The 18,121-nt window shown below is 42.9% G+C and overlaps 1 protein-coding gene across 1 annotated transcript in view; it reads right to left on the bottom strand.

Annotated features, from left to right (window-relative positions):
* The window catches only part of vps13d (vacuolar protein sorting 13 homolog D), a 535,261-nt gene that overhangs the window by 377,906 nt on the left and 139,234 nt on the right, over nucleotides 1-18,121 (bottom strand). Inside the window, 3 exon segments of the mRNA XM_034171656.1 lie at nucleotides 2,175-3,230; nucleotides 9,405-9,556; nucleotides 15,793-18,057. Coding sequence (XP_034027547.1) covers nucleotides 2,175-3,230; nucleotides 9,405-9,556; nucleotides 15,793-18,057 — 3,473 coding nt within the window.

Below are 18,121 nucleotides of genomic sequence, written 5' to 3' on the forward strand. Positions count from 1 at the left end.
ATACATACATACATATATATATACATACATATATATATATATATATATATCTATACATACATATACTCAACAAAAATATAAACGCAACACGTTTGGTTTTGCTCCCATTTTGTATGAGATGAACTCAAAGATCTAAAACTTTTTCCACATACACAATATCACCGTTTCCCTCAAATATTGTTCACAAACCAGTCGAAATCTGTGATAGTGAGCACTTCTCCTTTGCTGAGATAATCCATCCCACCTCACAGGTGTGCCATATCAAGATGCTGCTTAGACACGATGATTAGTGCACAGGTGTGCTTTAGACTGCCCACAATAAAAGGCCACTCTGAAAGGTGCAGTTTTGTTTTATTGGCGGGGGGGGGGGGGGGGGGGGGGGGGTACCAGTCAGTATCTGGTGTGACCACCATTTGCCTCATGCAGTGCAACACATCTCCTTCGCATCGTCCGTGAAGAGAACACCTCTCCAACGTGCCAAACGCCAGTGAATGTGAGCATTTGCCCACTCAAGTCGGTTACGACGACGAACTGGAGTCAGGTCGAGACCCCGATGAGGACGACGAGCATGCAGATGAGCTTCCCTGAGACGGTTTCTGACAGTTTGTGCAGAAATTCTTTGGTTATGCAAACCGATTGTTTCAGCAGCTGTCTGAGTGGCTGGTCTCAGACGATCTTGGAGGTGAACATGCTGGATGTGGAGGTCCTGGGCTGGTGTGGTTACACGTGGTCTGCGGTTGTGAGGCTGGTTGGATGTACTGCCAAATTCTCTGAAACGCCTTTGGAGACGGCTTATGGTAGAGAAATGAACATTCAATACACGAGCAACAGCTCTGGTTGACATTCCTGCTGTCAGCATGCCAATTGCATGCTCCCTCAAATCTTGTGACATCTGTGGCATTGTGCTGTGTGATAAAACTGCACCTTTCAGAGTGGCCTTTTATTGTGGGCAGTCTAAGGCACACCTGTGCACTAATCATGGTGTCTAATCAGCATCTTGATATGGCACACCTGTGAGGTGGGATGGATTATCTCAGCAAAGGAGAAGTGCTCACTATCACAGATTTAGACTGGTTTGTGAACAATATTTGAGAGAAATGGTGATATTGTGTATGTGGAAAAAGATTTAGATCTTTGAGTTCATCTCATACAAAATGGGAGCAAAACCAAAAGTGTTGCGTTTATATTTTTGTTGAGTGTACATACATACACACATATATATACACATACATACATACACACATATATACATATATATATACATATATACATAAATATAATAATATAATAATATAAACATAAATATATATACGAGGTCTGTCCGTAAAGTATCGTACCTTTTTATTTTTTTCAAAAACTATATGGATTTCATTCATATGTTTTTACGTCAGACATCCTTGATCCCTCGTGCGCATGCGTGAGTTTTTCCACGCCTGTCGGTGACGTCATTCGCCTATGAGCACGCCTTGTGGAAGGAGTGGTCCCGCCCCCTCGTTGGATTTTCATTGTCTGGAAATGGCGGAATGAAAAGGACTTTTTTTCCATCAGAATTTTTTCAGAAGCTGTTAGAGACTGGCACCTGGAAACCATTCGAAAAATTTATCTGGCTTTCAGTGAAAATTTTATGGGCTTCACAGAGAATAATGACTTTAACTACAGGTTTAAGGACCCCTTTAAAGGACGGTCGGTGTGCCGCGCTGCGAGCTGCGACGATGCGGCACAAACCACTGGATCATTTCTAAGCTGATGGCTCTGTGGATACGAGACCGTCGTGTGCTCTTTCTCTGGTTATCACAAGACCTGGACATCAGCCATTTTCCGGCAGATTTCACTTTTAACAAGAGATTTTGTCATGGAAAGCCGCGCGGAGGTTTCGCGCGTCACGACCGATTCGCTGATGAAGCGAGACAAAGGAACACCTCCGTTTCGGCGTGTTAGAGGACAAGTTGGGACATGTCCAGCTCTCCACAAGTTCTTTTATACTCACTCGACTGGTAAGCACTGAAAGCCGAGATAGACATGTCCCAACTTGTCCTCTAACACGTCGAAACGGAGGTGTTCCTTTGTCTCGCTTCAAAAAAAATAAAAAAATAAAAAGGTACGATACTTTACAGACAGACCTCGTATATATATTATACAGCCACTAATTTCAACTAAATATGGTGGCAACCTACCTTGAGGTCCAGTCTGGAATTGATTGCCTCATTGGCTTTTTCTTCTCTGGTGTCTGACTCAAACAAAGGATGTCCTGGCACATTTTGATGTGATGCAGTTGTCACCTTCACTGCATGATTTCTCGCAGAAGAGCCAATGCCAAAAAAGTCGAGGATAACTACCCAGGTTTGTAGTGTGATCAAAACATCAAGACAGTTAAAGTCAACATCCACATTCCGTCTCACACTGTCATAACGTGTTTTGAACTCTGGGTGATTCTGATCCACAAGCAGTACATTAATATGAACCAAGGAGTCATCAAATCCTGGCAATGGCTGTGGTGGAGGTCCACTGTTAGTTGGTGAAGGTGGCGGAGTGCTGGGACAGTCTACATCCCTGTTGTGTTTGCAAGTGTTGGTTGATGGATTGTTAGCATTCCTTCGGTACAGCTGGAAAACATTCTGGGCTTCCTCCATGTGGGCAGGAAGTGAACGGGGCATATCTGGATACAGGACATTGGATGTCGATGGGCAACTTTGGGAAAGATATTCCTTTCGACTGAAGTCAGAGACTTTAGGCGTGCCACGGGACATCATCAAATGTTTGTGCTTGGACTCAGGGTTCTGTTCTAACAGGTCCTCCATGAGCAGAGATTGAAGAGCAACCTCAATTGAAAGCAAATGAGGGTGGTCTTTGACAAAGTGTCCCTCCAGATCTTGGAAACGCAAACTGACCAAATCTTGGGAGCCCTGGGTAAGATCAGCACTAAGTTGGACTTGCAATTCTGTCACATGAAATGTAACATCTAGCTGAGTGAATGAGAGCAATTCAAAATGGGGATTTTGAGACTCTGGTATCAAGGGACAAGTGACTGAAGAGGATAAGGAACTGATATTTGGAAGGTCCCTTGCAAATAGTATTCCTTGAGAATCAGAAAAGCATGGAAGTCTGGCTGAAGATGGAGTGGGTTGTGGGGGTGTGGGGGGTTGGCTCGCTGTAATATGATGCTCCTCAATCATGGACAAATTGTCCAGTGTTTGGAAGACTTGTTCATACACAGGCTTGCACAGGAACACCTATTTCCAGGGAGACAAAAGCAAACAGTCAGTACAGGCACATAAGAAATTAAATTTTAAAAACTGACTAAATGACCTTGAGGCTGATCAAGTCACTGTCGCTGCCAAATGATGGTGGCGGTGTTGATATAAACTCGTCCATATCTTTAAAATAGTCCAGGAGCCAGTCATCATTTTTGACCTGATTGGTACCACTGAAGGTGACCAAGCGACACGACAAAGGTCAGCAATTTGCATCATTTACCGAAATTGAAGGAACTTTAACGTTTGACCCCTGTACAAACTGAAACTGACCTTTGTCACCATTTTTGCTGTTTTTACCCCATAACTCCAAAACATTCCGTCAGAGATAGTCCACACTATACCTTTTTGAAATTGTTATGATCAGACAAATAATGTGATATAGTTTTCAATATGATTGGCGCATTTTTACATTTGACCTCTGTGTAATTCTTCACTGACCCATAGCTGGCTACAGCTACCACCCTGTGATGGTTATCATACATTTTTGTGAAGGCCATGATACACTGAGGTTGGATTCTAAGTGTCATTTGGTCACCTTCAGTGGTACCGAAAACTTGCTTGGGCCATGGACTAAAAGAAGGTTCTCTGTCATTCAGGTCAGAGATATTCATCTTTACTCAACAACTGGACTTCTTCTTCACCTTCAAAATGATGATATTGCTCATTCAAGTTACTTCAATTTGAAATAGATAAAATTGTTTGGTATGCTCAACTGTTTAATCCTCTGGGGTCCGAGGGCATTTTTGGACAGTTCACTCGCCTGGCATAAATGTTTTATTATTGCTGTTAACAGCTCTCTCTGCATCCCACAATCAAGTTTGTCTCTTGTTTTCAGGACAACCTGTACTTTCAGAATATATATGCTATAGTGATGTTTTATAAGTGTAATAAAGGTTTAAAATCAGAAATATGGAAGGAAAAAGTAAAGCGGAAAATTATTTTCCACACACATTTATTCAAAACACACAGCAAACTATAATAAACAACTGTTCTGACACTTTATAAAGGTAATTTGAGGTTTTGTGTGAAAGACTGTACAACAAAAAGGTTCAAACAATAAATACAAATGCACATTTTGAACAATATATACAAAATGGTCTATGTGTTTTTCTTGTCTTCATCTCAAAGCAATTTCTGTCTATTACACAAAGGTCACGTCACAAACATACTTCTATGAAACTGTGTGTTTGTTCTCTGCTGCACTGAAAAGCTTTCACACTCCGAGGCCCATTCACACTCTGAGGAGCACCCCCCCCTCGCTCCAATGATATGGTAAACAGTGCTTTAAGCCGGAGCGAGAGAGCTTGCCACAGGCTTATCCAATAACATTCACAGGCAAACTAGTGGAGCAATCCTGATACTCACACTGTTTGAGCATGTGAGATTGTATGAGAGGCCCGCTGTCTGCTCACTTTCACTTTCGCTGTGCGTAATGGCGCAAGGCGCATTGGAGCAGCCAGGGGGCTATTCAAACAGACCAACTAGTAACACATCTCTCCTAAAAACGATCTTTGGTTTATCACGAGAGGTAAATCTAGGATTCGATTTTGGAAAACCATGTGACGTGAACCAATTCTGATTGGACATTCACATTGTGCACGTCATCACACAGCTTCTATGAGGAGTACAAAAATGGTGGACGGCTGGCTCGAAAGTCTGCAGAGTTAACTTTTCAGCAAAAAATGCAAGTTTCTATCTCATATCATTAAAAAGTTATTTATAATTTAGTCAAACTTGGTCTCAGCCATCGTATACAACGGCGTCGGCCCCAGAGGGTTAACAGAAGTGATCATGATACTGGGAATACCAGCAGCTAAAAACCACTCTTCTCCAGAGGTCCACTGTTGGTTGTGCTTACATTGATGGATTCTTAAAATGAAAGGTCCCTTCAACACTTTTTACTTAAGGCCCGGTCACACAGCACTTATCGAAGACAAATCAAGCCCAAACAAAACAAGAAATCTGGACTTTCGTTAGCATCATTTAACCTTCGCACAGCTTCATTCCTGCAGCTGGTGCATCTTCAGGATTTCTAAACTGTTAAAAAATTTGAACGAATCCCGCCGAAAACCTCAATTCATCCGTATTTCGTTTTGTTGTCATTCTTGACGGTTTGCTTCGTTTTTGTAACGTTAGCGTTTAGTTTGACTTTGTTCGACCAGCTGAATGTTTTCATACAGTACAGAAGCCAGATTGTGAGCGCTGCTGTGGAGGAAAGATGCAGCTCCTCTGCAGTGGAGCTGGTGTGTGGTGTGGGGCTTCTGCCGCTGCGTATGACACGCTAGCGCACGGCAGTCCGTGATCGTGGTGTTGATCGTGGTGTTGGTGTTGTGCGCACCTGAGGAGAGAGTTGCTGCACAAAAACTCTGGCCGGTGTCCTGTCAGGAGCTGCAGCATTCTGTCCATGAACTCTGAAGGGCTTGCTGACCTCCAGCCCATGCCGAGAGAAGAGCCTGCTGGGCCTTTCAGTCGGACAGTTCAAAAGTTTTGAGGAGGTGATCCTTGATCGCTGTCTATTTGTTCGCAACGGGGGTGGAGGGGGCCTTTGTAGGAGCTTTGCAGATCACGCCCTTGCAAAGCGCACCTGCTGCAAACAAATACGCAGCGATCAAGGATCATGTCCTCACGTAATAATATTTTGTGTTGTCTGTGGTGATCTCTCAGAGTGAACTGCGCCTCAGCTTAAGCAAACCAGGCGGCATTTTATAGAAGTGTGACTTTGAGCATCAGTGTGAAAAAGTTCCAGCAGCAGCAGACATTCGTGTGTGAACAGTTTTGATCGGCGATCAGAAACACCAGGATTTTGAAAAAAGGAAGGAAGACATTGCTATCTCTCCCCCCCCTCTCTCTTGTGACTTTAAATGGCAATATTTTCAACTTTTTTTTTTTGGGGGGGGGGGGGGGGGGGACACACAGAAGGACTCTGAACTTTGCGATCTGATGTTCCCAGGCCTGACAACAAAGCAGTGTGTCCCGCTGTACATCTGGAAATCTGAGCGCCGTTTGCTTTACTGTTTTGAGAACCGAGTGCATTTCTGCAATGCAAAAAAAAAAAAAACAAGGCAGGACTGTGGCAGGGCTACATGTGACAGAATGCATACATTAAAAGCAAACATACACAGCTGCAAGCAAATCTACGAATGCAACAACACGTGACAAACGCTGAGTACGTGCGCATTTTGGGTGTACAGACAGCGATTAGAGTTTTGGTATTTGAGAGATTTGAGAAATATTTGGTGTGTTTGGAGTGTGTATTATTTTGGAGGAGTATTTAGTGTGTGTGGTTAGTGTGGTGGTGTTTTTTTGGGGGGTAAAAATGAGGCGTCTTCTGAATGTTGAGCAAGTACTACAGTTTTTTTAATTGGAGCAAGATGGAGCGTGCAGCGTATCATCAGAGTCTGAACCAGACAGTGAGGATTGTGATGATGGAGATGATTTCTCTTTTGTTCTGGATGAGCAAACAGAGGAGGTGGATCCACCAATGTGCGCACAGATCTCCAGTGGGTCGGATCACATGCCTCTCTTTGCAGCTTCTCCAGGACTCAGGCGCTACAGAGCTCCATCCCAGCACTGAGTCATGGAACGCAGAGCAGGATGCAGACACACACTGCTCGAGCAATGACTTCAGGTGCGTTTCATTTAAAGCGCCAAGATCAACGTTAGCTTCACTTTCATTTTGTTCCTCTTTTGTTCCTTTTGCACTCTTTTGTGGTCATGGAGCTGGCACTTTAGCATGAACGCTGAAGATTTTAAGTATGTTGAAAATTTTGCCATGACCATGGCAAATATCAGCATTTTCAATTTCAATTTATTTTCATTTATGTAGCACCAAATCACAACAGAGTTGCCTCAAGGCGCTCAAGCATTGGCAGACTGACATAAACTAGCTCCTAAGTAGTCTGCTGGATCTCTGTGGGGTTAAAAAGAATTGACGTTTCACTGTTTGTCAGCAAATGCCGAGCAACATTTGTAAACTGGCAGTTTACTTTTCTCTAAGGTGTATAGCCAGATTTGTATATATAGATTTCTATAAGACAACCATGCATCAGATGTAGTGTCTGCTGGAAGAAAAATAATTAAAAAGTAGGCCGCGGCCTCAACTTCACCTAAATTCTGGGTCTTTTAGTGAAGCTTAGGGCTAGTGGCCGGCGATCATCTTAGTATTTCTTCTGTTTTTCTTGTTGATTAATGCTGACAAATTATACAGTATTTTTTGTCTTTCTGATGCCTGATTCTGTTTTTTCTCTGTTTAAGGTACAGCTCCATCCAGAGATGGGAGTTGTGTTTGTGTTGGCGACCCTCCTGTCCTGTGCACCAACAGCAATTCTTGTGTATTCGTCCGTGAATTGTTCTTTGAGTTATCTCTGTAATTTATGTTTGTAGCATGGCCCAAGCAGAGGGTCACCCCTTTGAGTCTGCTCTGCTTGAGGTTTCTTCCTCTGAGGGGGTTTTTCCTTACCGCTGTTGCTCTGGGGGTTGGTGGGGTTGGACCTTGCCTGTGTGAAGCACCTTGAGGCAACTCTGTTGTGATTTGGCGCTATATAAAGAAAATAAACTGAATTGAATTGAAAATAAAAATTTAAGAATTTAAAAACGATTAGCTAACAGGCTTTTAGTTTATTGCAGTGATGTGCTGTCTTAATTTCTGAGGATGAGATATTCCCACCTGATGCGTCACACTCCATCAGTTCCTTATTTATGACCCTAAGGTTATGTTCAATTTACTGAACTAAAGTTTGTTTACACCAAGGTGCTCATTTGAGTCAAATTTTAAATTAAATGGTAAATTAAATGTATATGTGGACCCAGGATTGTTACGTTTTCATACAAGTGATTCTATAGTTGGAAAGCAGGTGGCTCAGTGGGATAACAGTGAGGCGACCTAGCTGGAGTAGTTTACGTTGTCTGGTACCAGCCTATGCTGGGGAAGTAACCTGCTATGGGGTGGCATCCTGTCCAGCAAAGTTTGTGCTTCACCTCCTTCACATTAATGGTATCAGGGAATAAGTGCAATCTCAATGGGCCTCAGGGCATGAACAGGATTGGACAGTTGCTTGTGCCACCTTTCATCTTTTAGACATGGCTTTGGTTTAATTGTTTTGGTTTTTAAAATCTCTTAAATGAAACATGACACTGGTACTCCAGGCAGGCCTAGAAATACCATAATAGCTTGACCAATTAACCCACAAGAATGGAAATTAACCAATTAGAAACTTCTAAAAAATAATCACACCAATTTCTGGACACTTCCATTGTGTGGAAAGATGCAGTTTCTATCCAGCTGTTAGAGCTTTGAATGCCACTGGAACCAAATAGCCATGCCACATGTGCCACATGCCACACTTGAAATGAACACAATATTTGTTTATGTGCAATATTCACTGCCAGATTTGTACATACTTTTGTCTTTTTTATATATATGTTATTGTCTTTTTTGCTACGACGTATTTATAATTTTTTTTAAATTTGCACTCTGGACATAACTTTTTCATTCTGTTAAATTTTCTTTTCTTCCCCAGACCATTTAAGTCTGCGTGTGGTTTACTCAGGTTTATATCTGCACTGAAAAGCTTGTACCTTACCTTTCACTGTACTTGTTACAATGACAACAAAGAATGTATCTGCATGCACACCTCTGTGGTACTGAAAAATTGACATTCTTACTGACGTATGTATCACTTGGCAACATGAACTGTGTGGAGGTCAGTATTTTTAAGACTTTACAGCATTAGATGTATATACAGCAATAATAGTAATGTTACTTAGTGGTATATTGTACTTTATTGGGGTCGGCATGATGTCTTAGTTTTCCTCATGTTCCTGTGAGGTGCCCCGTCTTCGTCCCACTTCCAAAGACATGCAGGTTAGGTGAAGTGGAAACTTTAAATTGACCACAGGTGTAGATGTGTTTGTGTATGTGTTTGGCCCTGCGGTGTACCCCCTGCCTCGGCGGTAGGCTGGTTGTGGTTGCCCCCCATGACCCTTGAGCCGAGTTAAGCGGGTAAAAGCAGGTTAATGACAGAATGAATGTCATCCATCCATTTTCTTCCACTTCATCCGAGGTCAGGTCGCGAGGGCAGCAGCTCAAGCAAAGCCGCCCAGACCTGGGAGGAGAATGAATGTCATTTTGTGGAAAAATTAACTACATACCTGAACAGGATTGACAAACTTTCCCTCAATTTTCATCAGTCCTTCACTCCTGCAGGGCTCCTCGGTGGTGAGACAATTAAGCTGAGCGTTGTCATCAACAGGAACTTTCTCTATTGTGAACTGAATGGTTGTGTCTTTCAATATATGGAAGGCTGATCAAGAAAAGAACAGATAATGTGTTATAAGTTACATGCAAAGCACGTTTGCAGACTTTTAATTTGAGTAGTGTAAGGCATGACAAACTTACACTGAAATGAAAAATATTAAATCATCATGTGAATGATTGAACATTTAGATTTTTAAGAGTGTTAAAAAGCATGCAAAACATCCTGAATCATCTTCAAAGCAGACAAGTGTAAACTTGAAGAAAACATCTCTTGACGTGCAAACAAACTGAGGTCAAATTCAAAGATCAAGGTCACAATATGGTCAAAGAAAGGTCAAAGACCAAGCTCGGTATATGAACAATCCTGAAGGGAATTCTTTCCTTTTTGCATCCAAACATCAGGGACTTAATAGGGTTGGACTTGCAAAGTGCCGCTGCCTCAGATAAGTAAACGACCTTGACCTTCGGGGCTTGTTGTGAGGTCAAATGTGACCTACACTTAGATCAAATTTCACTTGAGTGAAACATGTTGTGTGGTACATCAAATGAAAGGTCTTGCTGAGTGCTTTCCAAAGATATCATGATTGCGCAGGTTCAAATTATGGCATTAAAAGATGTGGTGCAGGCAGTTCTTTTCACAGTGTTGTCTTCAAAATACACCTGTGGACACTTGGTAAATATCTGCTCTTAACACACAACGTGATCGTCTGAAGAACTTGTCAGTCCCTCTTCATGGTGGACATTCTTGGTGGTAGCCTCTCTTGTTCATCTTTTGGTAAGATACCCGTCACCCTCAGGGTGACAGTTTTCATTTATTTCATCATATCTCAAAGTATTAAACTGTTTTTCCCACTAGGATTTTGGAATAGAGTGATATTCCTGGGCCATCTAGTGAATGTGTGTCTATATGCCTGTTTCCACCATGGGAACTAGGAGGGCTCTGACACCTTAGCATGCATCTCCACTGTAGGGACCGCTCCTGAAAAGTGATTTTCAGGATGAGGCAAGTCCCTACTGCAAGATTTACACTTCTGAGCGGCTCTGAAGTGACATGTGCAGAGCTCAATGCTGAATGGTTGCGCTCACGCACAAAAGTGTAAAAACACAACAAGCGCTATTTCGGGAAACATTTCACTGCAGACTGAAGATGTATAACTGTGCACGTGACAAATAAAAGTCTTGATTGCCATGAAAGTAAAGAGTAGAACTGCAATGTAGAGAAAAGGCAACAGATGGACCCACAGACCAAACACATTGTGATGCAGCATTGAGAGATACAAGAGAAGTGTCTGAACCACCACAACGATTCACCCAAACTACAAAACTAATGGAACACTACATTACAGATGTTTGTGTGCCGGGAAAGCGGGAACTAAAGACTCGCTGTTTATCTCTTTTCCTTTCTATGAAAGACACTGCAGGAGAAAGGATGCTGGACAATCTATAGTACAATGTAGATCCAATCTGAGTGTTCACAGTTACCAGCTTCAAATTGACTTAAGAAAGCTTAATGGCGGAGCGCAGAACATTTCTTTGAACATCAAACTGAGCACAGATGACTATTTACTTAAAGGAGCATCAGTTGCTCACACACGTACTCACAGACGCACACAGAAATAAATACACAGACAGCTAACTTGTTTTAATGACTCAGTCAGGTTAGTGTTTGAAACACACCTGCTTTTGGCGACATCCATCCAATGATGGAAGCTTGAGAAACCATTCCAGTGTAACTGTCATGCTTACATGAAGATAACCCACGAGAGTGCATTTGGAAAGTATTCACAGCACTTCACTTTTTCCACATCTTGTTATGTTACAGCCTTATTCCAAAATGGAGTAAATTCATTTTTCCCCTCAAAATTCTACACACAACACCTCATAATGACAACATACGTACATACATCTTCAACCGCTTATCCGGGATCAGGTCACAATAATGACAACATGAAAAAAGTTTTTTTTGTGTGTGAAAATTTGGCAAATTTATATATATATATAGGGGGGCTGTCCATAAAGTATAGGTCCTTTTTATTTTTTTCAAAAACTATATGGATTTCATTCATATGTTTTTACGTCAGACATGCATGAACCCTCGTGCGCATGCGTGAGTTTTTCCACGCCTGTCGGTGACGTCATTCGCCTGTGAGCACTCCTTGTGGGAGGAGTCGTCCAGCCCCTCGTCGGAATTCCTTTGTCTGAGAAGTTGCTGAGAGACTGGCGCTTTGTTTGATCAAAATTTTTTCTAAACCTATGAGACACATCGAAGTGGACATGGTTCGAAACATTAAGCTGGTTTTCAGTGAAAATTTTAACGGCTGATGAGAGATTTTGAGGTGACACTGTCGCTTTAAGGACTTCCCACGGTGCGAGACATCGCGCTGCGCTCTCAGGCAGCGTCATCAGCCTGTTTCAAGCTTAAAACCTCCACATTTCAGGCTCTATTGATCCAGGACGTTGTGAGAGAACAGAGAAGTTTCAGAAGAAGTCGGTTTCAGCATTTTATCCGGATATTCCACTGTTAAAGGAGATTTTTTTAATGAAAGACGTGCGGACGGGTCCGCGCGTCGGGACGCAGCCGGCGCGGAGCGGCAGCACAGGAAAAACACCTCCGTGTTGATAACCATTTGTAAAATCCAGGCGGCTTTTGATGGCTTTCAGTGGAGTGAATATATGAGAAATTGTTTAACAGCTGGACATGTTCCAACTTGTCCTTAAGGCTTCCAACAGAGGTGTTTTTCCTGTGGCGGAGGTTTTCAGCTTGAAACAGGCTGAGGACGCTGCCTGAGAGCGCAGCGCAACGTCTCGCACTGTGGGAAGTCCTTAAAGCAACAGTGTCACCTCAAAATCTCTCATCAGCCGTTAAAATTTTCACTGAAAACCAGCTTATTTTTTCGAACCATGTCCACTTCGATGTGTCTCACAGGTTTAGAAAAAAATTTTGATTAAACAAAGCACCAGTCTCTCAGCAACTTCTCAGACAAAGGAATTCCGACGAGGGGCTGGACAACTCCTCCCACAAGGAGTGCTCACAGGCGAATGACGTCACCGACAGGCGTGGAAAAACTCACGCATGCGCACGAGGGTTCAAGCATGTCTGACGTAAAAACATATGAATGAAATCCATATAGTTTTTGAAAAAAATAAAAAGGACCTATACTTTATGGACAGACCTCGTATATATATATATATATATATATATATATAAAAATCACTACTTTGTTGATGCTCCTTTGGCAACAATTACAACCTCCAGTCTTCATGAATATGATGCCACAAGCTTGGTGCACCTATCTTTGGGCAGTTTTGTCCATTCCTCTTTGCACCACCTCTCAAGCTCCATCAGGTTGGATGGGGCTCATCAGTGCACAGCCATTTTCAGATCTCTCCAGAGATGTTCAATCAGATTCAGGTCTGGGCTCTGGCTGGGCCACTCAAGGACATTCACAGAGTTGTCCTGAAGCCACTCCTTTGATATCTTGGCTGTGTGTTTAGGGTCACTGTCCTGCTGAAAGATGAACCGTCACCCCAGTCTGAGGTCAAGAGCGCTCTGGAGCAGGTTTTCATCCAGGATGTCTCTGTACATTGCTGCATTCATTTTTCCCTCAATCCTGACTAGTCTCCCAGTTCCTGCTGCTGAAAAACATCCCCACAGCATGATGCTGCCACCACCATGCTTCACTGTAGGGATGGTGCCTGGTTTCTTCCAAACATGATGCCTGACATTCACACAAAAGAGTTCAATCTTTGTCTCATCAGAACAGAGAATTTTGTTTCTCATGGTCTTCAGGTGCTTTTTGTCAAACTCCAGGTGGGCTGCCATGTGCCATTTACTAAGGAGTGGTTTCCATCTGGCCAGTCTACCATACAGGCCTGATTGGTGGATTGCTACAGAGATGTTTGCCCTTCTGGAAGGTTCTCCTCTCTCCACAAAGGAATGCTGGAGTTCTGACAGAGTGACCATTGGGATTCTTTGTCACCTCCTTGACTAAGGCCCTTCTCCCCCGATCACTCAGTTTAGATGGACAGCCAGCGCTCGGAAGAGTCCTGGTGAATCCAAACTTCTTTCATTTACAGATGATGGAGGTCATTATCCTCATTGGGACCTTCAAAGCAGCAGAAATGTATCTGTACCCTTTCCCACATTTGTGCCTTGAGACAATCCTATCTCAGAGGTCGACACACAATCCCTTTGACTTCATGCTTCGTTTGTGCTCTGACATGCACTGGCAACTGTGGGGCCTTATATGCAGACAGGTGTGTGTCTTTCCAAATCATGTCCAATCAACTTAAGCTGTAGAAACATTTCAAGAATGATCGGTGGAAACAGGATGCACCTGAGCTCAATTTTGAGCTTCATGGCAAAGGCTTTGGAATACTTACAGTGTGGCAAATAAGTACTTGATCCGCTGGCAATTTTGCAAGTTTGTCCAACTACAAAGAATGGAGAGGTCTGTAATTTTTATCATAGGAACCCTTCAACTGTGAGAGACAAATTCTAAAAATCTGAAAATCATATTGTATGATTTCTAAATAAATAATTTGCATTTTATTACATGCAATAAGTATTTGACCCCCTACCAACCAGCAAGAATTCTGTCTCTCACAGACCTGTTAGTTTTTCTTTAAGAAGACCTCTTATTCTGCACTCTTTACCTGTATTAATTGCACCTGTTTGAACTTGTTACCTGTATAAAAGACACCTGTTCACACAATCAATCACACTCCAACCTGTCCACCATGGCTAAGACCAAAGAGCTGTCTAAGGACACCAGGGACAAAACTGTAGACCTGCACAAGGCTGGGATGGATTACAGGACAACAGGCAAGCAGCCTGGTGAGAAGACAACAACTGTTGGTGTAATTATCAGAAAATGTAAGAAACACAAGATGACTGTCAATCTCCCTTGGTCTGGGATTCCATGCAAGATCTCGCCTCGTTGGGAAAGAATGATTCTAAGAAAGCCCAGAACTACACAGGAGGACCTGGTCAATGACCTGAAGAGAGCTGGGACCACAGTCACAAAGATTAAATCAAATCAAATCAACTTTATTTATAAAGCACTTTAAAAAAAAACAGCTACAGCTGAAACAAAGTTCTGTACACAAGGAGACATATAAAAGGCAACAAACCACAAATTACAAATAATAAACAAGCCTCCCCCCCCCCCCCCCCCCCCCAAAAAAAAAAAAAAAAAAAAAAAAAAAAAAAACACATTACATCAGTAACACATGATGCTGTCATGGTTTAAAATCCTGCAGGGCAGCAAGCCAGCACATGTCCAGGCCCGTTTGAAGTTCACCAGTGACCATCTGGATGATCCAGAGGAGGCATGGGAGAAGGTCATGTGGTCAGATGAGACCAAAAGCTTTTAGGTATCAACTCCATTCATCATGTGTGGAGGATGAGAACAACACCAAGAACACCATCCCAAACATGAAGCATGGGGGTGGAAACATCATTTTTGGGTGTGCTCTTCTGCAAAGGGGACAGGACGACTGCACCGTATTGAAGGGAGGATGGATATATCTCATGTATTACGAGATTTTGGCAAAGAACCTCTTTCCCTCAGTAGGAGCATTGAAGATGGGTCATGGCTGGGTCTTCCAGCATGACAATGACCCCAAACACAGCCAGGGCAACTAAGGAGGGGCTCCGTAAGAAGCATTTCAAGGTCCTGGAGTGGCCTGGCCAGTCTCCAGACCTGAACTCAATAGAAAATTTTTGGAGGGAGCTGAAACGTGAAACCTGAAAGATCTGGAGATCTGTATGGAGGAGTGGGCCAAAATCTCTGCTGCAGTGTGCAAACTTGGTCAAGAACTACAGGAAACATCTGACCTCTGTAACTGCAAACAAAGGTTTCTCTGCCAAATATTAAGGTCTGTTTTTCTATTGTATCAAATAAATAAAATGCAAATTAATTATTTAAAAATCATACAATTTCTGATTATTTTTTTAATTCCGTCTCTCACAGTTGAAGTTTACCTATGATAAAAATTACAGACCTCCCCATTCTTTGTAGGTGGGAAAACCTGTAGAATCGACAGTGGATCAAATACTTATTTGCCTCACTGTAATGTACATGTGATTTATTATTTTTTTATTTTTAATAAATCTGCAAAAACCTAGAAAAAACTTTTTGGATGTTGTCATTATTGGGTGTTGTGAGTAGAATTGGGGGGGAGAATTTAATCAATTTTGGAGTGAGGCTATAAGATAACAAAATGTGGAAAAAGTGAATACTTTCCGGATGTACCGTGTTACGTAGGACATGTACTCACCTTTTCCCCGGCTGAGAGATTCAAAGAAGTCACGGCGTGTAAACTGTGGTTCGTACTGACTAATGCTCCCACTGCAAGATGAAGACATGCTGGCTCTTGACGCGTTCTCAGGTCCAGGTGTTTTCTTCAAAACCAGATCGCTCATATTGAGTGAATACAGTCGAATATCTTTCACAAACACCTGCAATCGACTGCCGCCTGACTCTTGCCCAGTGTCAAAATTCTGGATTTTTATGCTGCCTAAGTGACCAACCAAAAGCTCAGAGTGTCCAGGCTTACGTGGTACAGACACAACTGGAGATTCAATGCTGATGTCAAGAGTCAGCTTCACCAAAAATGTATCTAAGGTAGAGTCCAGTCCCTCTGTGGAAACACTCTCAGCATCATTAAATGCCCAGCTCTGACTATGAGATCGAGTCCTCCGTGTGGGAGTCTCAAAGAGAGAAACCATGCCGCTGTACTCTGCTGTCTTTGTGGCCAGCACTGTTGACACTTTGGTAGCAGCACTTTTCAGCATGGAACGGAAATTATCTTCTACCTCGTTGGCAGACAGACTCAGCTCCTTCAGAAACTTTGCTGAGTGGTTATAATGTAAGGACGCCATTAGAAGTTGCAAGGAACACTCCCCATGAGACTTCTCCAAAAGGTAAAAATTTAAAGCTTCTGAGGGAGAATCTCTGGTGTCAGCACTGGAGGATAACGCAGGAAGAGTTGAAGGGCTGTCCTGTACACTGCCAATACTGACAACGAATTGGCTACGTCCTCCTTCATGAGTTAGGTCCACCAAGTGCATGGACCCAAGTGAACCACTGATGTTCAACCGACTGCCCATTGACACATTGACCTTTGTACCCATGATGCTGGCAGTGGCAATTTTTAACCCTTTCTTCTCTGCACCAAGTAAATTGCCAGTAGAGACAGTCCGAAGAAGGAGCAGGTTAAGGCGGTGGATCTCAACATTTAGGCGTTTATTTTGGGAAACGGTGACTTGGTCTGTCCCTTTACCTTCCTCATTTTCAAGCTGTTTTGTAACTTGTGATGATGTCCAAACAATTTCTTCTTTGGGGACAGAGTTCTGGAGAAACTTCAGTAACTCCACCATGGTCTCAGGGTTGAGAATGATGTCCAGGTTGTTAACCTGTATGCTTGTCACCTGAAGGGTACTTTCCAGGTTCATAGAGGGGCAATCTGGGCTCACAAACTGGTAATCAAGCTTAATTAGAGCTTCTTGGTCTTTAATAAACAAACTGGAGGGAGAGTGTTGGCACACTGGCATATCTGATGAGTTAGAATGAGAGCTGTGATGCTCTTTAGACTCTGCACCTGACAATACAGAGGTCGAGTGATGACTCTCTCTGAGACTGCCTGTGGGGACATCAAAACTGAGATGCTTGTGAGAAGCAAGTAGGAGGTCAAAGTCTGGGCCATAGGTCTGTAGTGTATCCACAAGCAGAAGACCGTGGACAGTCAGTGAGACTTCAGCATCATAAGGCCGCTTGACAAAAGTAGCATTTGTGCCAAATACCTTGAAAACAGATATATACCGACCATCACTCTCTATGCCAAGCTGCATGTAGTTGATGTTGAATTCAGCTAAGAGGAGACGAGATTCCACTAGGACTTCACGTGTGTGCTGTTCTAAAGTCATCACACTCTGGGTCAAGTTTTTGGCTGAAGACTGAAGCTTCCATGAACTGTCTTCCTTTTGAAATATGTTGCCATGGCGAAGAGTAGGAGGGTCAGGGGTCCTCATAGTTTCATCTGTCTTCTGGCTTTTGTCCTCCTCGCCTGTAGCTGAACTGCTTAATCTAACAAGACAACTCCGAATGGCAGTCATCTTTTCCAGGTTGATGTGTACCTTTAAGTCTGGTAAGGTTCCTGACAGCACAGCCCCAGGAAGCTGGGGATCCGATGTGTATCGCAGTCTCTTCTCAAGCTGCAAAAGTACATTAAACTTCTCCACTACATGGGTCGGCCCTACCTCACTCTCTTGAAGATGTTTCCAGTTGTCTTGAAAATGTCCAACCATTATCTGCAAATCCTTAAAGGACAAGGAGTATTTTTCATAAAGTTTTCTGCTGTATATTTGTGTACTTTCGCCGGATCTAGGCTTGGCGAGTTCACCACCGCTGGCACTTTCTGTCAAAGACACGTCTCGTTCAGGAGGTGGAGAGCCTGGTGGGGTGGCAAGAGGTGTCCGGTACTCATCATCAGATATCTCTTCACCTTCACGGCCAGCTGCTTCAGAGTCAGCTTTAGTGTCATCTTCAAAGACCACAAACAGCAGGTATCAACTAAACTGCAACCTTCATCAAGCACAAGAAGGAAC

Source organism: Thalassophryne amazonica, chromosome 6 (assembly GCF_902500255.1).
Source record: "Thalassophryne amazonica chromosome 6, fThaAma1.1, whole genome shotgun sequence".
NCBI lineage: Eukaryota > Metazoa > Chordata > Actinopteri > Batrachoidiformes > Batrachoididae > Thalassophryne > Thalassophryne amazonica.